This window comes from Phocoena sinus, chromosome 4 (genome assembly GCF_008692025.1).
Source record: "Phocoena sinus isolate mPhoSin1 chromosome 4, mPhoSin1.pri, whole genome shotgun sequence".
Classification (NCBI taxonomy): Eukaryota; Metazoa; Chordata; class Mammalia; order Artiodactyla; family Phocoenidae; genus Phocoena; species Phocoena sinus.
Window position 1 is genome coordinate 79,318,491 of NC_045766.1, and position 22,662 is coordinate 79,341,152.

Consider the following 22,662-nt stretch of genomic DNA (forward strand, 5'->3'; position numbering starts at 1 on the left):
GGGGACTCACATCACTTGGAGCCTGTGCCACCTTTCACCCAGGGCAGCACTGCCTCATACTGTCTTGAAACTGGGCCCCATCTCAGCTTTTATTGTAATTCTCGCAACTACAGGTACCTGGCACTTGTTAGAGAGCTCATTTGATGGATGAATAACATCTGTTATTGCTGGGAAGCCCTTATACCACATCAAAACCTGCCCCCCTGGTAAAAGCTGGGCAGGCTTAGGGAACAATGGGAAAGGTGGTAGGATTAGGGGCTAAATTGTGAGAATGAAATGAAAGGATGAAATGATGGAAGGGATGGTACTGATGAGCATACAGACAGAACAGTCAGCCAAACGCTCAAGAGCAACAGTCAAACCCTGTTTAAGAACCATCTTGGTGGGGCCTCCCTGGTGGCGCAGCGGTTGAGAGTCCGCCTGCCAATGCAGGGGACACGGGTTCGTGCCCCGGTCCGGGAAGATCCCACAAGCCGCGGAGCGACTAGGCCCGTGAGCCATGGCCGCTGAGCCTGCGCGTCCGGAGCCTGTGCTCCGCAACGGGAGAGGCCACACAGTGAGAGGCCCGCGTACCGTGAAAGATAAAGAACCATCTTGGTTTCCATAGATTTGGTTGTGCTATGAACCTCGGTAAGAACCTAGACTATCTCTGTGAGGCTGGCTTCTGTGATCATAATGATTCTTGTGGGACTCTGAGGGGTGCTCTGAAAGTAACTTAGACATGGGCTGTCCCTCCCCACCAGTGTCTCTGGTCAGGCACCAACTCACTCTGATAAAAGTGACCTGTTCTCTCCCCTCAACCTGCCCTGGGAAAGCCACTGTCCACTGAATTTGTCCCCTTTTATGATGCTAGCCTGCATCTATGGTATTACATCACATTGAGAGGCTGTGAATTGCTTTTACCAAGGATTCTTACCTGTAATGGGATGGGGGGAGCTCCTGGATAACATTCTGGATTCGGGCCAGTTGGCCTTCTTCCGGGCAATGGGACACCGCCTCCTGCAGAGAGGAAATGAAGCAGTCCAGTGAGTGCTCGAGAAGGGGGACACCCACCTGTGTCTGCGGGTTTTATTTAGGTTTCTGGTACTCCAGCCTCCCAGCCATGCCTAGAGATTGTCCTTCCAGGGGGCACGCTTTTCTAGAAAAAACAAACCACCTAAAATCTCTGAGGGTTCATGATGGGAGGTGTCTAACAATGTGGGCACACAGGGTCTCTGTGCATCCTCAGATGTTTGGTAGGTATCTGGTAAAAAAGGTGTAGAATCTTGGGTGTGTCCCGTGTGGCAGAGAGAGTCACAGAGACTCACACTGGGAGAGAGAAACAGAGACAGGGAGACAGAGTGAGATGGAGATGAGAGGTTGGCTCCCTGTTTACTTAGCCAGCTATCTTTTTGGGTGCAAACAGCCACTCCCCACCTAGCCTGAGACTATCCCTTGACCCGGCTGCCTGTCATTGATGCCAGGAAGCAGGAACGACGTGAAGCCGTGCCTTCTCAGCAGGATAAGAGCTTTGCCCCTGAGACCTGGTGGCCTTGTCCGGACTTGCTCTCTGGTTGTTTCCGGTGTGGGTATTTGGTCCCCCCCTCAGCCCAGGCCCTCAAGGAGAGGCTGGGGCTTCAGTAAAGGCAGTGTGGTCACAGTCCTGCCCGGGGCTCCTGCACAACACAGGTGTCCCTGGGCAGAGTCCCCTGTGTCCCGTCCTGAGACTGTCCTGCCTGTGCTCAGGCTCAAGGGCCCCTCCCAGTGCAGTGGCTGAGTGCTCAAGACTGACAGCATGCGAGCCATACCTAAGTTCAAGGTCAATGGTAATTACATCTTTTTTTTTTTTTTACCGAGGTATAGTTTACATATATTAAAAATGTACAAATCTTCTGCTACAGCTCCCTGAGTCCTTGCATATGCATAATAACTATGTAATCCCACTCACGTCAAGAGATACTTGAAAAGGGGCTCCTAAGCTCACTTCAATCCTTGTGATCCTGAATTCACAGGCATATGTGACTTACACAGTTCTGTATTTCCTCACAGTGCTGGAAACTTGCTTTGCATTTATATATAATGAAAAGTATAATCAGAAAATATATTCTCTAATTTGAAGATCCTAACTGTGGTGTGGTTTTCTTATGCTGTTCGGTCATTCACTGTCATTTCTTGCTTGAATGTAAAGGCTGAAGTTCAAACCCTCAGTAATGAGAATTTGGGGGCACAGAAAAGTGGAAGGAAATGAACTTTATGGGGCACCTTCTGTTTGCTGGACCCTATCCTAGGCCACACTTGCTGTGTCTGTTCTGGTCTCACTTGGAGGAGAACTCCAACACGCTCCCCCAACCCAGACCTTCCAACCCCCCTCACTTGTCTCCATTTCTTCCCACAGCACTTGCCATCATTATTCATACATATAATATACTTATTTGTTAGGCTTATTGCTTGTTGTCTGTCTCCCTTGCTAGATGCAAGGTCCGTAAGTGCAGGGATGTGATGAGTCCCAGTGCCTAGAACGTGCCTGCCACATAGTAGGTGCTCCCTGTCGATCTGTTGGACTACCCGTGCTCTATTTCCCTAAGTGGGACATCATGCCAGAGCTTTGACCACCAAGTTGTTTTTGTTTGACTTTTTTACTTAATTGAAGTAAAGCATTCACAGAAGCTAACAATTTTCAAAGGCAATCAAAAATTTCTATGTGGGAAAACCAGATTTCATTTCCTAATCAGAAATGGGGAGAAATTCGGGGCTGGGAGGGTCACAATCACAGGTGTCTCAATCTTCTGGTGGGTTTGCAAGCCTGAGAACGGAGCCGGCATAAGCATGATCTCTGTGGCAACCCTTGCTTTTTGAGACGTGCAGGATGTAGAGGGTGAGGACAAGCATGGGGCCCGGAGTAAACACCTGACGCCTCTGCCCTCTTCCTGGGAGCTGTCATTTAGAAAACAGATTTGTGGAGAAACCCTGATTCCCAAGACAGGGAGAACCTCATAAAGCAAGTGAAGGGAGAGAGCTCAGGGGAAGGAGGGGCAGAGGAATGCGGGTGTGGATCCTCCCACATTCTATCCTGCAAATGGGGAGGAGAGGTAGGCCTCTCTTCCTCTCCGCAAAGCTGGGACGAGCTTTGCAAAGCTTTGCACACACACCCTTCCCAAGCCTCCCCCACTTCCCCCCACTTTCTAAAAATGTGTCTGGGGAAAAAAAGGTGTAGGTCAATTCAACAGCCCTCATGGAAAGTTCCTTTAATATTTTAGGAAGATGTTAGTCACCTTTGTTCTGAGAGGCTGGGCGGGCTCACCCCTGATGCCTGCAGGTCCCATTTGGGACTGGTGTTCATTTCACTATTTATAGCCTCTCCCTATCACACCCCAATCCTATTTGGAATCTCTCTAGATCTTTGTTTTTCTCCCAGAGGGTCTGCTCACTGCAAAGCTATTTTTCGATCTCTTTGTCTTCACCCATTAGAAGAGCAGAATCCATCAGTGGGGAATTGAGGGAAAGGAGTTGAAATTTTGCCCACCCCAATTTTTTGCCTGAAAGAGAATTTCACTCAACATTAGCCAAGCCAATCTTGCTAACAGCTAAACCTTAAAAGATCTAGGCTGACTCTGTGACTATTTGTTCTCTTCCAATCAGTATCCCTAAGACCAGCTTCCTGTCCTTGGAGGACTCTAGCGAAGGCTGGACTCCAGTCCCCTCTGGAGGGGCCCAGGCTCTACTTTCTTCTGCTTACCTGAATACCACCTCTACCCCTGCCGCCCGGGGAAGGCCCATCACCAGGGGGGACAAACAACCCGTGACTGTCCCTTCCAACTGCGCCCAGCCGCAACTCAGTTTTTACCCTTTATTTTGTATTAATTATTTTAAAATTATTATAAAGCCACCTTTATTATTTTTAATTATTTTAAGCCGTTAGGTTAAAAAGTAATTCATGCACATGATTTTAAAAATGCAAAGCGGGTTTCCCTGGTGGCGCAGTGGTTGAGAGTCCGCCTGCCGATGCAGGGGACATGGGTTCGTGCCCTGGTCCGGAAAGATCCCACATACTGCGGAGTGGCTGGGCCTGTGAGCCATGGCCGCTGAGCCTGCGTGTCTGGAGTCTGTGCTCCGCAGCGGGAGAGGCCCGTGTACCACAAAAAAAAAAAAAAAAAAAGCAAAGCATTCAAAGAAATACACAGAAGAAAGTTAGTCTGACTTCCAACTGCAGACCCTCAGTCTCCAGAGACAACCACTGTTCTCTTCCAGACGGTCATTATACTACCTGTCTTTGTCACACCCATGGCAGCAAGCACAACTACGTGACCTGGCCCATCTGCAAATTCCCAGTCTCCCATCATTTCCTCCTTGCCTGCTCCCTATGGGCCATGCTGGCCTCCATATATTCCCTCAAGCAAGCTCGGCATGTCCTCGACTAGGGCCTTTGCACCTGCTGTTTCTTCTCAGCACCCTCTTCCACCAGATATTTGCACAAATTGTTCCCTCACTTCATCCTTGTCTCTGTTTAAATATCACCTCATAGACAGACCTTTGATTATCCTACCAAAAATAGCAGTCCCCATCATTCTCTGCCCTGTACTCTGCATTAACTGGCTTCGTATTGCTTATCAACAGTTCAGATTATAGAGCTATGCTTTAAATTCATTTATCATCTACCTCCTTCATTAAAATGTAAGTTTCACGAGAGGAAGGATTTTATCTGTCTTGCTTACCATTAAACCCCCAGCACCTGGAACTGTGCCTGCCTGGTATATACATAGCAGGTGTTCAACAGACATTTGTTATATGAAATGAGTAAGTGAATGAGTCCGTATTTTGCTTTGCATTTGAAAACGCCAGAAAGTCTCATTTTGGCCACACTTCCAGGACAGTACCATCGAGAACCAAACCTTCTGAGTGAGGAGCACCAGGTTTGCTGAGACAATTCCCCTCAACTTTTGGCTCCTGGCAGGGTGACCAATCTGCAGAGTTTGCCTGAGATTGAGGAGTTTCCTGGGACACAGGACTTTTCAGAGTTAAAAGTAGGGGAGTCCCTGGCAACCCAGGACAGTTGGCTGCTACCCCATTGGCAGCTATCTTGAGCTCACAGCCAGTCAGCCTCTGCCTGATGCCACACACCGGTGGTCCACCCCCAGTGACACTTCAGATGACATGTGTGGGTCAAGCAACCTGCCAGCAAATGTTTACTAGGTAACAGTCACAACATTCTCCAGTAGCTGGAGAGCAGGGAAAGGAAGCATAATAATGAATAAAATAAGTACAGTTTCTGTCCTCAGGAAGCTTACAGTTCAATGAAGGAGACTGATACACAAAGACGTAATTTCAATATAAAATTTAATACCTCTCTAAACTGCCTTCTCTAAAAATCCTGAAGCAGCAACTTTTCTCTATCTTGGGCGTAACAATTTTAGCTAAATCAATCTGACCCAAATTGAGTTTTTCCTAAAATAAACTTTTCTTCTGATAAAAATAAAATGCAGTGTAGTAGGTTGAAGAGTTGCTTCCAAAGATATCAGATCCTAATCTCTAGAACCTGTAAATGTTACCTTATTTGGAAAAAGAGTCTTTGCAGGTGTGATTAAGTTAAGGCTTTTGAGATCAGGAGATTCTCGTGGATTATCCAGGTGGGCCCTAAATCCAGTCACAGGTATCCTTAAGAGAGGGAAGCAGAAGGAGATTTGACACAGACAGGAGAAGGCAGTGTGACCACGGAGGCAAAGATGGGAGTGATGCAGCCACAAGCCCAGGCATGCCAGCAGCCACCAGAAGCTGGAGGAGGCAAGGAACAGGTTTCCCCCTCGAGTCTCTGTAAGGACCATGGCCCTGCTGACACCTTGACTTCAGCCCAGTGAAACTGATTTCAGACTTCTGCACTCTGGAACTGTGAGAGAATAACTTTCTGTTGTTTAAGCCACCAAGCCTGTGGTAATTTGTTACAGCAGCCTCATGAAACTAATACATGTACTGGAAGGAAATAAAAAGCACCTGCTAACCCACCACCCAGACATAACTACTATTAACCTACTCACATGTGAAGCATTAAAGGAAGCAATGTGTCTGGGCCCCCCAGCACCAAATATGAACACTGGCATCATTTCCTATTTAGTTGCCTATACTGCTTTTTTCCATTTAACTTTATATTATGGACAGCAAATAGTCTTCAGAAATATGACTTTTCACAGCTACACAGGATTGAAAACAATAGAGTTATTATCATTTATTTAACCCATCCCTTGGTGTCAGACGTGTAGATACTCCCCAGTTTTGTTATTGTAATATGGCAGTGAAATATTTGTAAATCAATTATTTGTGTGCGCATCTGATTATTATCTTAGAATGGAGTCCTAGAACAGAGTTACTGTATTAAAAAATATGAGCATTTTAGGACTCTTGATAGTAATTTCAAATGACTTTCTGCAATGTCCAGCAAATTTACACTTGCAATAGAAAACTATGAAAGAGCCAGTGTCACCACAGGCTAGGCAGCATGAAATACTAACATTTAAAAAATGTTTCTTTAATATGCAAATATATTTTTCTAATACATTTATATTTTTTAAGTTGTTGTTTTTTTTTTTTAATTAATTAATTAATTAATTTACTGGCTGCGAGGCTTGTGGAATCTTAGTTCCCCGACCAGGGATTGAATCTGGGGCCTCGGCACTGAGAGAGCAGAGTCCTAACCCTTGGACTGCCAGGGAATTCCCCATTTATACTTTTTAAATAATTATGTTTCTTCTATGAATTGTCTGTTGAGGTTCTTTGCTCATTTGTTTTTCAGGGTGTTATCTGTTTATTTTTTATTGATAGGTAGGAGTTTTATATAATTAAAAATATTAATCTCCTGCCATCTTTATTGTAAATGTTTTCCATAGTCATTTGCCTTTTAATTTTGTTAAGGTATTTTTAAATTTATTTATTTTATTATTTTTGGCTGTGTTGGGTCTTGGTTGCTGCACGTGGGCGACATGTGGGATCTTCCTGGACCAGAACTCGAACCCGTGTCCCCTGCATTGGCAGGAGGATTCTTAACCACTGCACCACCAGGGAAGCCCTATTAATGTATTTTTAAATAGAGAAAACAATAATCTATATGTAGTTTAGTTTGTTAAATTTGTCTCTGGTGATTTTTTTTTTCCTTTGCTTTTATTCTTAGAAAGCCCTTCTCCACCCTGAAATTCGCTAAATGCTAAGAATGTAACTTGACTTCTCCCCTTTCCCAACACTTAGCCAATTTTCCTAACATTGTTTATTGAATTGTTCCTTCACCAGTTTGGGATGTTTTCCTTATTTCATATTAAATTATTTAATACCTAAGCCTATTTAAGAGCTGTTAAATCTATTTTGAAAATAGTGCGGTAGTTCTGAGACAGAATGTTAAATCTTTACTTCCATTTACTAGCTGTACAAACCCAGGCAAAAGTCACTCGGAGCCTCAAGTTACTCATCTGTAAAAGAGGCAATAAAACCTACTTCACAGAGTTATTTGAGGATTGAATGAAATAATATTTGTAATAAGCTTATCATATTGTAAGCACTCAATAAGTGGCAGATATAATTATTATTCTTCTATTAATATTTTTCTAATTCTGTTATATTCCATTGAAATGTTATTCTACTTCAGCTGTGCAAGTGAGTTTAAATAAATCATTGTAAGAATGTGTGACAATGTGATAGAGCTGTTCCCATGTCCCTGTAGAAGGTTTGCTTATATTTTCATAATTCGTCACCGTGATCAAAGCAATCTACTCAATGATAAATTTTTCTACATAGTTAACATCACTAGGTCCTACGTATGTAGAACTCAGTTGTCACAACAAAACATTTTTATTTTATTTCTTAGTGTCACTAAACTATGTTTAAATACAATGTTAAGTTTTCTTGAGATTTGACGACCAGTGGACAATAACATTGCTTTGGTATTTTTTGTCGCTGTGGGAGATAGAATGATTAGCAATGTCAGGGAACACAAGTAGGGAGAGATCAGCATGGGTTTTCTTCTGAGCCCCTAAACAAGATCTAAGAAGAAACTTGTATTTCTCAAGTCTCTAGACAAGAATTCCTATCTACCCCCATCTATCGTAGAATGAAATTTAGTTAAATTAGACTCATTCAGTTAGTTAACGTGATGATATTGTTTTCTTATTCAAGGATGAAACTGTATAGTGATAAGAAGACTAAAACTATGCAGAAAACAAACAAGAAAGTCTTACGCACAAATTAAAAGAACAGTAAGATATATTTTTGGTTGACTGAGATTGTCAAACAGTTTAACAAATTGAAAATACTCAGTGTTGGCAAGGCTGCAGGAAAAAGAACATTCTTGTCTCTCTACAGAACCATTTGGCAACGTGTGACAAAATTTTAAATAAGCACTTTTTACTCAGTAAATCTTTTTCTGTGATATTTTTCATAAGGATATAAACAGACAAAAGTATAAAGATATATGTACAAAAATGTTCACTATAATGTTGTTTATAAAAAGCAAAATGTTCAGAAACAAAAAGTCCTGGGACTTCCCTGGCAGTCCAGCGGTTAAGACTTCCACTGCAGGGGGCATGGGTTTGATCCCTGGTTGGGGAACTAAAATCTCACATGCTGCATGGTGTGGCCCAAAAGAAAAAAAAAATAAAAAAAATAAAAAGAAGAAGAAAGAAAGAAACAAAAAGTCTAAATGTCCATCATTAGGAAACTGGTTTAAGAAATCATCGGGTGCATGAGAGAATACGCTGTAAAAAGAGTGCCTCTCTGTATTTGTTACCATGGAAAGATGGTCACATTGTTGAATTAGCACCATTCCAAAACAGCAATATGTAGTATTGAGGAACAAAAGTTGGGAGAGAGAACGAGAGAGACAGAGAGAGAGAGAAAGACAGAGAGATCTGTAAGGATGTCTCCTGAAATGTTAATAGAAAATATGCCTAGGACGTGAGATTTCAGGTGATTTATACTTTCTCCTTTATATTCTCCTGGATTGCTTTAATGTTTACAATAAAAATTTAGTTTGGTTTAGAAAAACAGAACACAACAAAAACACTATGCAAAGAGTAAAAGAATGAAGGAAATAACCCTGTGTTAATCGTAGTTGTCTCTGGTCTTTAAGAAGAGAGACCAAGGTTTCCTTTCTACTTTCCCCCATTTTCCAAATTGTCTTTTATTGAGGATGATTCTTTTTATTGAGTATTATATATCATGACGATGATGATAATCTGACAGACACACAAGACCCACAACCTTTCCTCCTGGTTCCCAGGAAAGACTCCTCTGTAGTTGGAGGGTCAAAGGCTGTCGTTATTAATGACTTAGCCATGCAGAGTGGAGGCTCATTTGCCTTCTGCCTTAGATCTCAAGGTCCTCTTAGATCTTTAAGAGTCCCCTCGGCTGGTTTATGCTGGCTTTTCAAGTGGTCAACATTTATGCCCACTTTTGTTTGTTTGTATGTTTTGACCTAATATTTTTTTAATTAAAAAATTAATGGGGGGCTTCCCTGGTGGCACAGTGGTTAAGAATCTGTCTGCCAATGCAGGGGACATGGGTTCAAGCCCTGGTCCGGTAAGATCCCACACGCTGCGGAGCAACTAAGCCCGTGCACCTCAACTACTAAGCCTGTGCTCTAGAGCCCGTGCTCTGCAACAAGAGAAGCCACCGCAATAAGCCCACGCACCGCAACGAAGAGTAGCCCCTGCTCACCACAACTAAGGAAAGCCCGCACGCAGCAACAAAGACCCAATGCAGCAAAAAATAAATAAATATATTTATTTTTTAAACATTAATGTATTTTTAGTGGATAAGATTTTGAAAGTTAAAGTATAAAGAAGCAGGGAAAACTATCTATAATCCCATCATTGAAATAAATAGCTATTAATCTTGTGAACATCTTTCTTTTTAATCATGTCTTAATATACAACTGTGTACCTGCTTTTTCCAGTTATCATAGTGAGTGTTTCCCTGTATCACTGAAAACCCCTAAATCTATTTTAATGGTCCACGCCCAATTTTTAAAAAGCATTCATTTATCCCTATATAATTTCAAACTGAAGAACATTTATATGCTCATAATAAGTTCATTACAAGAGCCATAAGAAAGATTCCTTCCCAGGGTTAGAGCCTAGATCTGGTCCTTACCAATAATTGCAACTCCTTCATAACCTTAATTTCAAACATCCCCTCTGACCACCCTACTCCAACAGTCTGCTGACCTTACTGGGATGAATGACCTATTGATCTAATTTTTCATTGTTACCTGCCTTAGGCCCTCATTTCCCTTCTTATCCAGACAAATTTCTATGGTCAGTTATTTCAATCACTCCCTTGCACACACTCTCATATCCCTCCTCCCCTTTTTCTAGCTGAGCCTCAACCTTGGTTAAACCCAACTCTTCACCTACTCTGCACCTCCCCGCCTGCAGCCAAATGTCCAAGCCCTATTTTTTTTTTTTTTTTTTTTTAATGCTGTACGCGGGCCTCTCACTGTTGCGGCCTCTCCCGTTGCGGAGCACAGGCTCCGGACGCGCAGGCTCAGCGGCCATGGCTCACGGGCCCAGCCGCTCCGCGGCATGTGGGATCCTCCCCGACCGGGGCACGAACCCGCGTCCCCTGCATCGGCAGGCGGACTCGCAACCACTGCGCCACCAGCCAAGCCCTATTTTTAATGCTGTCTTTAAAGACATGCTCTAAGGGTGGGAGGGAGGGAGACGCAAGAGGGAAGAGATATGGGGACATATGTATGTGTATAACTGATTCATTTTGTTATAAAGCAGAAACTAACACATCATTGTAAAGCAATTACACTCCAATAAAGATTTTTTTTTGTTTTAAAAAGACATGCTCTAAGCATTTATTCTCCTTTCTCATTTTCCTTTGGGGACCCTATTTGGTGACCATACAGCTGCTATATAGGTGTTCTGCTCTTGCCCATCCATCCTCCACCAATCCAACTCACTGGCCTAACCTGCACTCCCTCTCGGCTGCTTTTCCCAGAATCTTTTCTCTTCCCAGCTTTCTGACCTCTCTGTTGACTTCTGTTTGTTCTCTCTCCCTTCTCTACCCACCTACCTCTTTGTGCAACCCCCAAAAGAAACATAGAAGGAATAGCCCGAAATGAATTAGCCACGGGGGGTAGCATCTGGAGCCTCAGGTTCCTGTCCTGCTAGGGGGCAGAGTGACCTTGGGCCAGTCACTTCATTCTCTGGTTCTTAGTTTCCTCCCTATATAATGACACGCATTTGGTTACATAAATGTGGAGATGATTTAACCCAGTTCTTACACACAAACAAACATGATTCTGAAAATTGAAGAAAGGAAAAATTTAGCAAACAGTCCCACTACCTTACTTTCCTCACTGTACCATCCTGCTTCCGTCACCAAGATAATGGCAACCATCTGGTGAGTATTATTATTGTAATTTTAGTGCTGAAACTTTCCTTGGCCCATCCATGCATCCCACCCAGTAACCATAACGGAAATCCAAACACTCACCGTGAATTTCTCATAGAGCTCATAAGTCAGGAGGGGGTTGGGCAGCTCCCTAAAGTAGAGCTTGCAGAGGGAGCCCACACAGTGGATGTCCTGGAGGTACACTTCCCTTGTCAGATCTGGACATTGATCTGAGCCAAACTCTTGCCTGAAACAACACAGACAGAGACATAACAATCCCAGGAACATGTGTTCTATGTCAGCAGCTACTTGGCTGCGTAGGGGGTAAAAAGACCCTAAACTGCTGATTTGACCATATTTTTGACCTTGACTCAAAAAGACCTTCTATTTCAGGCACAAGGAAGCTACAGGAAAGATTTCCACTTCGGGTCTGGATCTTCCCTGCAGAAGCTGCTGTAATTAGAAAGACATAATCCCATTTACAAATGGATTTCTCATGGCATTATGTCTGTAGTCTCAATTATGAACAGTGGGGAAATATGAAAACAATTTTCCAAAAACCCTGTTGAGAGTTCAGTTTTTCCAAAATATTGTTTTAAATGAACTTCTCTTTCTTGGAGGAGAGACCAAAACCAGGGTGAGTCAGATTGTTATCATTCACGTCCACGTATTCATGTCAGCAAACTTATTTTATCTGGAGACTCAAACTCAAGGTTTCAGAACTTCAATCAACTCTCCCTTTGATGCTGAATGGAAACTTCTAGGCCACTTGATAGTGACTCCCACAGGACAAATGAGCTTACAAATATCTTCTTAAACAACCTATAGTGGGGTGCGTGGGAGCATCGTCAGATTCCAGGCCTCATTTCTAATTAAAAAAAACATTTACTAACAAGGTTACATGAATATACTACCTCAAATAATATATACTTACAAGTTAAAAATCTATTTAGGGCTTCCCTGGTGGCTCAGTGGTTGGGAGTCCGCCTGCCAATGCAGGGTACGCGGGTTTGAGCCCTGGTCCGCGAAGATCCCACGTGCCGCGGAGCAACTAGGTCCATGCGCCACAGCTGATGAGCCTGCGCTCTGGAGCCCACGAGCCACACCCACTGGGGCCCGTGCGCCTAGAGCCTGAGCTTCGCAGCAAGAGAAGCCCGGGCACCGCAACGGGGAGTGGCCCCCGCTCGCCGCAGCTAGAGAAAGCCTCGTGCAGCAACGAAGACCCCAATGCAGCCAAAGATAAATAATAAATAAATAAATAAATTTATTAAAATTATATATATTTAAAAGATTATAAATCTGAGCTTTAATGCAGAAGAGAAGTTAGCTTTCTTGAGAGTATTCATTTGGTCAAACATGTAGTGACAAAGTCAACCAGACTCTCAGAACCAGCATCCTGAAACAGCTTGCTGCCCATTCTCCTGTAGTCGGGTTCTGCCCCTTTAATAAAGGGAAGGGAAATCCCTGATGCTGTCAGAACCTGACAGGAACTGAGTGAGGCCTTGAAAAGCAAACCATGCAATGGCCTCAAATTCATAGGCATGTGTTTTTCTTACGAGGGCAGAACACAAACAATCTAGAGCTTATTTAGTTAGCCAGAAATTTCCCTTGTCAAGGCTAAGGTCAGTCCTTAAGTGAAAAAGAATTGGCCATTGTCCAAATGTCCTTCCACGATACCAGCTACTGTGTAAGTGTGTTTCAGAGCTAAGAGTAAACTGTTAAAAATACTTGCTGTTGAAACTCTGAAAAATGTCACATGAATAAATTAGTGAAATTGATGTAAGCACATAGATCTGTTAAAAACCTTTGGCTGCAATAAACCAGTTATTTTTTTAACAGCTATCACTTCTCTGGGAGTAAAAAGAATGTTTTATTCCTTTGGTATAGTTTCATGACAATTGAGATTTGAGGACGAGGGGCAGAAAACTAAATAGGAGGAAGAAGATAAAAAAATGAATTACCTGCACATGTAAATTTTACGTATTAATCTTGTAACAAGAATGTTTTATTTGAAAAGTCTACATTTGTAACTAAAGAATACATAATAAATACATTAAAATGTGTTCTTTTTGTATTTAAGAACAATATTCAACATACATAAACCTATTCTTTTAGTCATGGAACAGTACATATATTATATATAATGTATATATTCTATATATACACTATATACACTCCCTTTATTTTACAGATATAATACATATAAAGAAGACTACTGTCCTCTTAATTCATTGTGATAGAAATTTCTTCCAAAAAATTCTAGGATGCATTTTAGAATTGTTTAGGATAAATCCATAGAATTGGAAATAGTTCCTCTATCAATAATTTTAAAAATACAGGCATCAATTAGAGAAATGCACAATCATGCAGACTTCTGATTTCTCGACCAGATGAAATATCAAATGTTGAGTGTGTGCCAACAGCAAAACTCAGGATGACCTGCAAGTTCTGAATACCATGTAATGGGGATCTGAGCTGTGGGTAGGCAAGTGAGTAATAGTAAATCACTTTTTCCCAACTTGCAATTTAAATCATTTGAGTTCAATTGAATCTACCTAAGAGGGATAAATCTGGTGCAAGACATAGGAACAGATGAAAAGCCCTCAGGAGTTTTTGTTGGAAAGAATTACATCAGATTGGTGAGCTTCCTGATTAGATTAAGAAGAGTTAGGCATCTGAAAACATCAGCACTTGATCTTCTGCCCTGCCATCCTTCCCTCAATCCCTTCAGTTTTTAATACCCCCAACACCTGCAGATAGAGGTATGGACAGAGGAAGGATCATGGGAGAATCCTTTGGGGGGCTATTCTTTGGCTTACCTTAGCCGTTGTATGTTTGAGGTGACTCCTGAAAGCCGATAAATTCCATCCACAATGCCGTGAGTCTCTATAAATTCTGCACAGCTCTTCAATACATATGGAACTATGCAAAGGAAAAGAAAAAATAAAGTATTAGGTATAAGTCTGACTGTCTTTTAAAGATAGTCTTTTAAAAATCGAGGTACTTCAAAGAGAAGTAAGTATGGAATGCATATGAGCTACAAGTGGAAACAATTACTTGTAAATGGTAGATGATGTTCTTTGATTTTTAAAAAAAAATAGGGTTTTGTTAAAGTTTAGGAAACCCATGTGTTTTAAAAGTTAGGTCTTTTTTTTTTAGGAATTTGTAAAATATGCTAACACTTAAATTTTTGAAACCAGCAGTGACCTTGGAAATCCCACAACACTCCTTATGTCACTGGTTCTCCCAGTGTGGTCCCCTGACCAGTAGCACCAGCATCTCCTGGGAACCTGTTGGGAATGCAAATTCCCAGGCCCCACTCACACCCACTGAATCAGAAATTCTGGAGGTGGCGCCCAGCAACCTGTGTTTTAAAAAGCCTTCTAGGTGACTGTTGTGTGATAAAATTAGAGGACTCTTGCCTAGTCTACACATGAAGAAACCAAGGGGCAGGTAAATTTATTTACCTCGCTCAAGAGTACTTGTTGCTTATGAAAAGTGATTTAACACATGGAAAAATGCTTATGATGTAGGTAGGTAAAACAAGAACAAGGCACAAAATCAAATATACCCTGTGAATTCAGCTATGTTTAAAAAACTGCAAAGGGAAAAAAGACTGGAAGAATATCTGCCAAAATGTTAAAGGTGATTTAAAGGTGTTAAGTGTTTTTTTTTAAAGGTGAGAACCTCCTCCTCCCCACCGCCCCCGCTGGCACCACCACCAAATGGGTCAAACCAGTCATTGATAGAATGGACCTCATATAAGGGACCAACACGGCCTCTCAAAGTCCTGCCACTCTAGAAGTCCAGTGCCTGGGTAGAAGGGTCTGGCTATGCTGTTCTCTCCTCAGGGCTGCACCTGATCAGCCCAGCCAGCTCAGTGACCCAGAATGGCAGCCACAGACCTTCTGGATGGCATGGAGAGAGTGGCAAGTCACTTGCCACTTTGGTCCTTGGGCAGATCCACCGGAGGTCCCTCTGTGAGACTGTTGTAGATGGTCTGGAACTACCGAAGCCTTGGGTGCTGAAGTCCTCAGGTACAGAGGTGGTATGGGAACTCCATGAACCAGGGCTTGGGTTAGCACTGTGCTCACTCCCCCAAAACATACTCAGTCCATTAATGCCTTGGATTAGACTAAAGCCAATCCATTAATGCTTAATGCACATGATCATACCCACACACAATACTAAGCTGGACTGGACCTTTTACATGGGTAGATACTAGGTGTTCAGGCTCAACATTCTTGCTGGATTCTCTATTACAATACTTTCTAAACAACTCCCCCATCATTTCCTTCAACCACTAACTATCATTTTAGGTGCTGAGTAAAATTCATCATACTTAAAGTATTCCACCCACCTCTCAAAGGCTGTGCATCCCCAGAGCCTTTCTTCTCCAGGACACATCCATGTTTTGCCCCTTTCATTCATGACCAACTGGTGAGAAGCTTCTTAGTTACCCAAGGTGGAAAGAGGGCAGGAAGTGAACTTGGGATTGGAAATATTGAGGTCAGAGACCACAGAGGTGGAACTATTCCCTGTGAGTGAATACAGGGTAGGGGTGGGTGTGGTGGAGAAGGGGCTGTGAGTGTGGGCAGGGGTCCAGAGCCCCTGCCTGGCTTCAGTTAGAAAAGCTATACTTTGATCTATTTTATGAAATAGGGTTCTTGGTGAGAACCCTATTTACGCCTCATGCCTCTAAATAAATTTTATAAATAAATAAATAAGCAAACAGAGTTCTCATGCTTAAAAAAGCTGTATTGTTTTAAAAGAAAAATCCCTATTGTGCACAGTAGGTCGACTCTTTCCCACCCACAACAAGATGTTGTTCTGTAACCTGCCACGCAAGGTCATGGTCAAGAGCACAGGTTTGAATGCCAAACTGCCTTTGTAACCTTGGGCAAAATATGCAATAATTCCATTTCTTAGTTTCCACACCTGTAAAATGAGGATAACAGTGATATTAACCTCATAGCTAGGATTGAAGTAATACTTGTAAATACTTAGCACAGACCCTGGCATATAAGCAGCATTCTACAATGACAGTTATTCCTATTTGAAGCTTCTATAGGATGTAAATTTATCATTTGTGAGATTCAGTCTTGGTGAAAACAGTTTGCTGCCTCCCATCTGATGGGCAGTTGGGGTAGAGCTGACCAACCTCTTCCAAGTCAACACTCACCTCCCTATTCAGAATGGCTTTTGTGTCCCTCTCTGGTTGAGGTCACTTTTCTATGCATTGAGGTGTATCTTCATAATACAAAGGCAGCAGTCCTGGAACTGTGCTTGACCTCGATGTGTTTCACAATGTGAGTCTGTACCAAGGTATACAGCTGCTGCACAGCACCGGTGGATTGAGAGCTCGGAGCATTCCCAAGCAGGACTCAAAGACAAAAGCCTCAGCCTCAAAGGGCTTCTATAAGGAACACTCCACAGACGGGCAGTGCAGGGTCACCAATCCGTCCTATCCCATTCTCAAAGACTCACCTCCCAGTAGCATGGCTCTCAGTTGTATAACCTCAGGCTCCGTTTGTTTTAAAGGCGAGGAAAACACATTCCCGGATGGAGCCTCTGCCATAAATTTGGTACAGAGGCCCCAGAACCTCTCGTCCACAGCTCTGTTTAAACAGGAGGCAATATTAAAACAACCCAAGGGAAAAGGCCATGGTCCTGGTCCCTGAGGCGTGTTAGCTTTCTTGGATTCTCATCTTGGGCCGAGTTGGAAGACGTAGGAATTCTCCATCATACTCAGTAAATGAGAAAGGATCCACTTGATCTCTGTAATCATCCAGCTCTAGAGCCAGAGCAGTGGTTCTCAGACTGTGGTCCCTAGATAAGTCCAGCAGCAGCGTTGCTTCCCAGGTGATTCTGATGCATGCTGAAGGTGAAGAACGACTGTCTAGACCAGAGCTTCTCATATCTTAATGTGGATACAAACCCCCGGGATCTTGTTAACATGCAGATTCCAATGGGAGGGTGGAGGGAGGGAGTCAAGAATTTGCATTTCTAGCAAATTACCAGGTGATTCAGATACAGCCAGTCTGCAGCCCATACTTCGGGGAGCAAGGCTCTAAAGGTAATACTGGTCGGTGGTGCTGCAGGGGCTGCCAAGAGTATCGTCTCAAAGTCTCAGGATTCTTTAGGCTGTTGTTCCTGGGGCCCAACCAAACTGGGAACACCCTAGGATTCTGGACAGGATAGAAGCTTGATACAAAATGGCTGAGTAGGTATAGATGGAAAGAAAGCCTCCATTGTCTGTTTAGGTTGCTATAGAAGGTTGGAGCCACAGCACTAGTTCTGTGGGATTTATCATGGACCCAAAGAACGTTAAGTCTCCTCCTACAGAGGTACACACAGTTGCGGATTATGATATAACATTATGACTTCTTTGAATTATCGCACTGATGGTTCTCTAAGACCCTTTTTTGTTTGGTTTGGTTTCGTTTTTCCTGGAGCAGCGATCTTTAACGTTAAATTTTAATCGGAGCACAAAATAAATCCTGAGGTGGTTTCTGACGGAAAAGAAGGCTTTGCCGTTGATTTGTGCTTTACAATTTACAAAATGTTTTAAAGTCCTTTGTTTCATTTGGTCCAACTTGCTACAACTAAAAGTCATTTTATACTCATAAATAACGTGGGGGTACTTCTTTCCTCAATTCCAAACTTCTTCAAGGGTTTAGGGCAGAAAAGGCCAACAATCAAATCATTTCTCTGAATCCCCCCAGAGGTAATGCCTGCTAAGCTGCCCCACTTCCCTGTATGGCTGGAATCTGATCAGATCTGGAGATGGAGATTGGAACAAACACAGTTTTATTTGATCAGTTATGTGATCATGGCAGCTTCATTCTTTCACAGTGCAAACTGCATTTGTGTTTTAGGGAAATATGGCTCTCCTCCCGCCCCATTCTGGATTTTTGTTAAGGTCCTGTACTGGTCATATTTCATCCCCTCTCTGGGTCCTGCATCCCTAACCATCAGAGTAAAGTCTAGTGGTACATATATACAATGGATTACTACTCAGCAATAACAAGGGATGATATAGCATATGGGTGATAGAAGCCATTCTATAGAAGAGTACATGCCATATGATTCCATCCACATAGAACTCAAGAAAATACAAACTAATTTATAGTGGGAGAAAGCAGGGAAGAGGCAGGAGGCAGGAGCTGCAGAGGGGCCGAAGAAACTTTTGGGCATGATGGATATATTCATCACCTTGACTGAGGTGATAGAAAGGACCAAGGATCACTGGTGGATGAAGAATTGATACTTGCAGGGGGAGAGTCAGAGAGAGACAAGCCGCTGAACAGGGAAGAAATCTTTGAGAATCTCCTGCTGTGCACGGGGGAGAGAGTGAGGGCTTCAGGCAGCTCTGCTGTGCTGTGAATAAGCCTGCTCTACTACGGCATTTTTAAAGAGATGAAGTAAAGATTTCAATCACTTTTCTATTATTTCTGGTTGTCAGCAGAGAGCTTCCCAGCTTTCCATTCCGCAGGAATCTAAGAGTCGTCACAGCGGCTCCTGTACCTTCTCCCTCTGCCAGCTCCTGCTCTGTATTTCTGTCCCCTCCTTCCTCGATCCTGCGCCTCCATCTCTCCTGAGCCTCCATATCTCCTGCACCTCCATGTCTCCTGCGCCCCCATCTCTCCTGAGCCTCCATGTCTCCTGTGGCATGCTCCTCCCAGCCTCTGTGGGCCTTGGCTTGCCTGAGGGGTCGCTGTCCTCCTGCAACTCTCCCTCTTTGATTCTTCTTTCTCTTCCCTGTTTTAACTTCTTCTCTCTTCCTCCTGACCTAATGTAGGATTATAGAAAAGTCTGAAAATTCGTGGTATTTATTTTTTAAAGTATAATGTTCTCTGTTCTTTACAAAAAGCAAATTAACTGCTTTCCAATTTTCCAAGGAAAATTGTTTTTTTAATATGTCAGGATTTAGCCCGTCCTCCTTGGAGTAAAGTTTCTTTTTCTGTTCCTCTAAACTTAAAAAAAAATTGAGATATAAATCAAATGTCATAAAATTCACCCTTTTAAAGCACATAATTAAGTGGTTTACACTATATTGACAGCTAAGCAACAATCACATTTCAGTACCTTTTCATTATTCCAATTCTAGAACATTTCTGTATCTACAAGGTAATTCATTGCAGCAATTTTTGTAATAGCATGAGATTGTTCATCAATAGGAAGCTATTTATATAAATAATAGAATATCCATATAATGGAATACTATATAGTCATCAAAAAGAATGAGGAAACTTTCATGTACTGATATACAGCAGTCTCCTGATATATTGATATATAAGATATATTGTTAAGCAGAAAGAATGAGGCACAGACCAGTGTAATGGTATACAAGCATTTGTTTTTTTTAAAAGAGAGAATAACAGAACAGCTATACAATTCCTTTGTATATGCATTAAATATCTATGGAAGGATGCATAATAAAGTGATAACTTCAGTTGCCTATGGGAAAAAAAACTGGGAAGCTGAGGCCAGGGCTATGAGTAAGAGGGAGACTCCTCATTGTATACTCTTTTATACTTTTGAGTTTTGAACTATAAGAATATATTACCTTTCCCCAAAACTTTTCATTAAAAAATCCAATTCAGCAAATACTTATTGCAAACCTGCTCTCATCCAGCACTAAGTGCTAGGTGTTGCCTGAACCTATGTCATCTCCATCACTAAGTTGTGAGCTCTTTAGGGACAATGAGGATAGTTCTGTCTCATTCATCTAGAATAGCCTTGAAAACACGAGCACTTGAAATGTTTTGCTAAACAAGGGATTGGTCATTACTCTCCAGATGGGTTTTCAGTCCTCCATTGATATCTGGGTCCTTCAAAGAGGAAAACACATTTTAATGTGCCAGGCACTACATGAGGTGCTTTTTTTTCTCTCTCTCTCTTTTAACAGCATTCTCCATTCTATAATCATAGCCAATCCACAAAAGACATAAAATTCTCCATTTTGAAAATGTGAAAGCTGATTCTCAGAGAGGTTAGGCAAGTTGCCCAACATCACAATTCCTAAGTGTCAGAGTTGGGATCCAAACCTAGGTTTGTCTGACTCCAAAGCTCATGCTTTTTTCATGGTACCGCACTGAGGAGGAAGTTTAGAAAAAGCCCCAAGCTACACCCACTTGACTCAAACCCTCCCCATCAAGAGAGCAGATCCCATGAGTTAGTGGCCAGGTATGGAAGCACCATTTAAGGAGAGCTGTTTGGTTCCTTGCCCTTGACTATCCATATGCCTGAAACTCTACCACTGCAGACCCTACCTTACTGTGGTGATGGCTTTTAGGGGTTCAACACCTAGTGGTTAACATCTATTTTTAAGTTCCTTTTGAAAAAGTTACAGAAGCAATATATACTGATAAAAAAAATGAAAAACACTTCCTGACTTCAAGCCATACTATAAAGCTATAGTAAACAAAACGTTATGGTACTAGCATAAAAACAGAAAAGAAGATCAGTGGGAAAAAACCAAGATCCCAGATATAAACCCAAGAATATATGGTCAATTGTATTTCACAAGGAAGCCAAGAATACTCAATGGAGAAAAGACAGTCTGGGAAAATTTGTGCTGGGAAAACTGGATATTCACATGTAAAAGAATGAAACTAGACCTGTATCTTATACCACTCACAAACATTAACTTGAAATGGATTAAAGACTTATATGTAAGACACGAAACCACGGAATTCCTAGAAGAAGACATAGGAAAAAAGCTCCTTGACATGGGTCTTGGCAATGATTTTTTTGGCTATAACACATAAAGCACAAGCAACAAAATCAAAAATAAACAGGCAGGACTACATCAAACTAAAAAGCTTCTGCACAGCCAAAGAAACAATCAGCAACATGAAAAGACAACCTATGGAATAGGAAAAATATTTGTAAATCATGTATCTGATAAGGGGTTAATATACAAAAGATATAAAGAAGTCAAACAACTTGATAGCAAAAAACCAAATAATCCAAATTAAAAATGGGCAAAAGATAGACACTTCTCCAAAGAAGATATACAAAAGGCCAACAGATACATGAAAAGATGCTCAACATCACTAGTCATTAGGAAAATGCAAATCAAACTCACAATGAGATATCATCTCAAGTTAGAATGACCATCGTCAAAAAGACAAGAGAGAGGGCTTCCCTGGTGGCGCAGTGGTTGAGAATCTGCCTGCCAATGCAGGGGACATGGGTTCGAGCCCTGGCGTGGGAAGATCCCACATGCTGCGGAGAAACTGGGCCCGTGAGCCACAACTACTGAGCCTGCACGTCTGCAGTCTGTGCTCCGCAACAAGAGAGGCCGCGATAGTGAAGAGGCCGCACACACTGTAATGAAGAGTGGCCCCCGCTTGCCGCAACTAGAGAAAGCCCTCGCACAGAAACGAAGACCCAACACAGCCAAAAATAAATAAATAAATAAATTTATTTAAAAAAAGACGAGAGAAATGCTGGCAAGGATATGGAGAAAAGGGAACCCTTGTTCACCGTTAGTGAGATTATAACCTGGTACAGCCACTATGGAAAACAGTATGGATCCTCAAAAAAATTAAAAAGTAAAACTGCTATATGATCCAGCAACCACACTTCTGGGAACATATCCAAAGGAAACAAAACCACTAACTTGAAAAGATATCTGCACATCGCAGTTCATAGCAGAATTATTTACAATAGTCAAGACATGGAAACGTGTCCATCAAAAGATGAGTGGATAAAGAAGCTGTGGCAGGGACTTTACTGGTGGCGCAGTGGTTGGGAGTCCGCCTGCCAATGCAGGGGACACGGGCTCGATCCCTGCTCTGGGAAGATCCCACATGCCTTGGAGGGACTATAAGCCCGTGCACCACAACTGCTGAGCCTGCGCTCTAGAGCCCGCGAGCCACAACTACTGAGCCTGTGTGCCTGGAGCCCGTGCTCTGCAACAAGAGAAGCCACCGCAGTGAGAAGCCCGTGCACCGCAGTGAAGAGTAGCCCCTGCTCACCACAGCTAGAGAAAGCCCGCACACAGCAACAAAGACCCAGTGCAGCCAAATAAATCTTAAAAAAGAAAGAATTTGTGGCATATATATACAACAGAATAATATTCAGCATAAAAATAAGGAAATCCTGCCATTTGTGACAACACGGATGGACCTTAAGGGTATTATGCTAAGTGAAATAAGTTGGAGAAAGACAAATACTGTATGATCTCACTTATATCTGGAATCTAAAAAAACCATGAAGCTCATAGAAAAAGAGATCAGATTTGTGGTTACCAGAGGAGGGGGTGGGGGAAGCGGGGAGCAGGAATTGGATGAAGGT

At 42.4% G+C, this 22,662-nt stretch overlaps 1 protein-coding gene across 1 annotated transcript in view; it reads right to left on the bottom strand.

The window, feature by feature from the left end:
- ARHGAP31 (Rho GTPase activating protein 31) overlaps nt 1-22,662 on the bottom strand; it is a 112,934-nt gene that overhangs the window by 36,294 nt on the left and 53,978 nt on the right. Inside the window, exons 2-4 of the mRNA XM_032630321.1 lie at nt 14,175-14,277; nt 11,458-11,602; nt 917-999 (exon numbers count right to left, since the gene is read on the bottom strand). Coding sequence (XP_032486212.1) covers nt 917-999; nt 11,458-11,602; nt 14,175-14,277 — 331 coding nt within the window. The remainder of the gene's footprint in view (nt 1-916; nt 1,000-11,457; nt 11,603-14,174; nt 14,278-22,662) is intronic.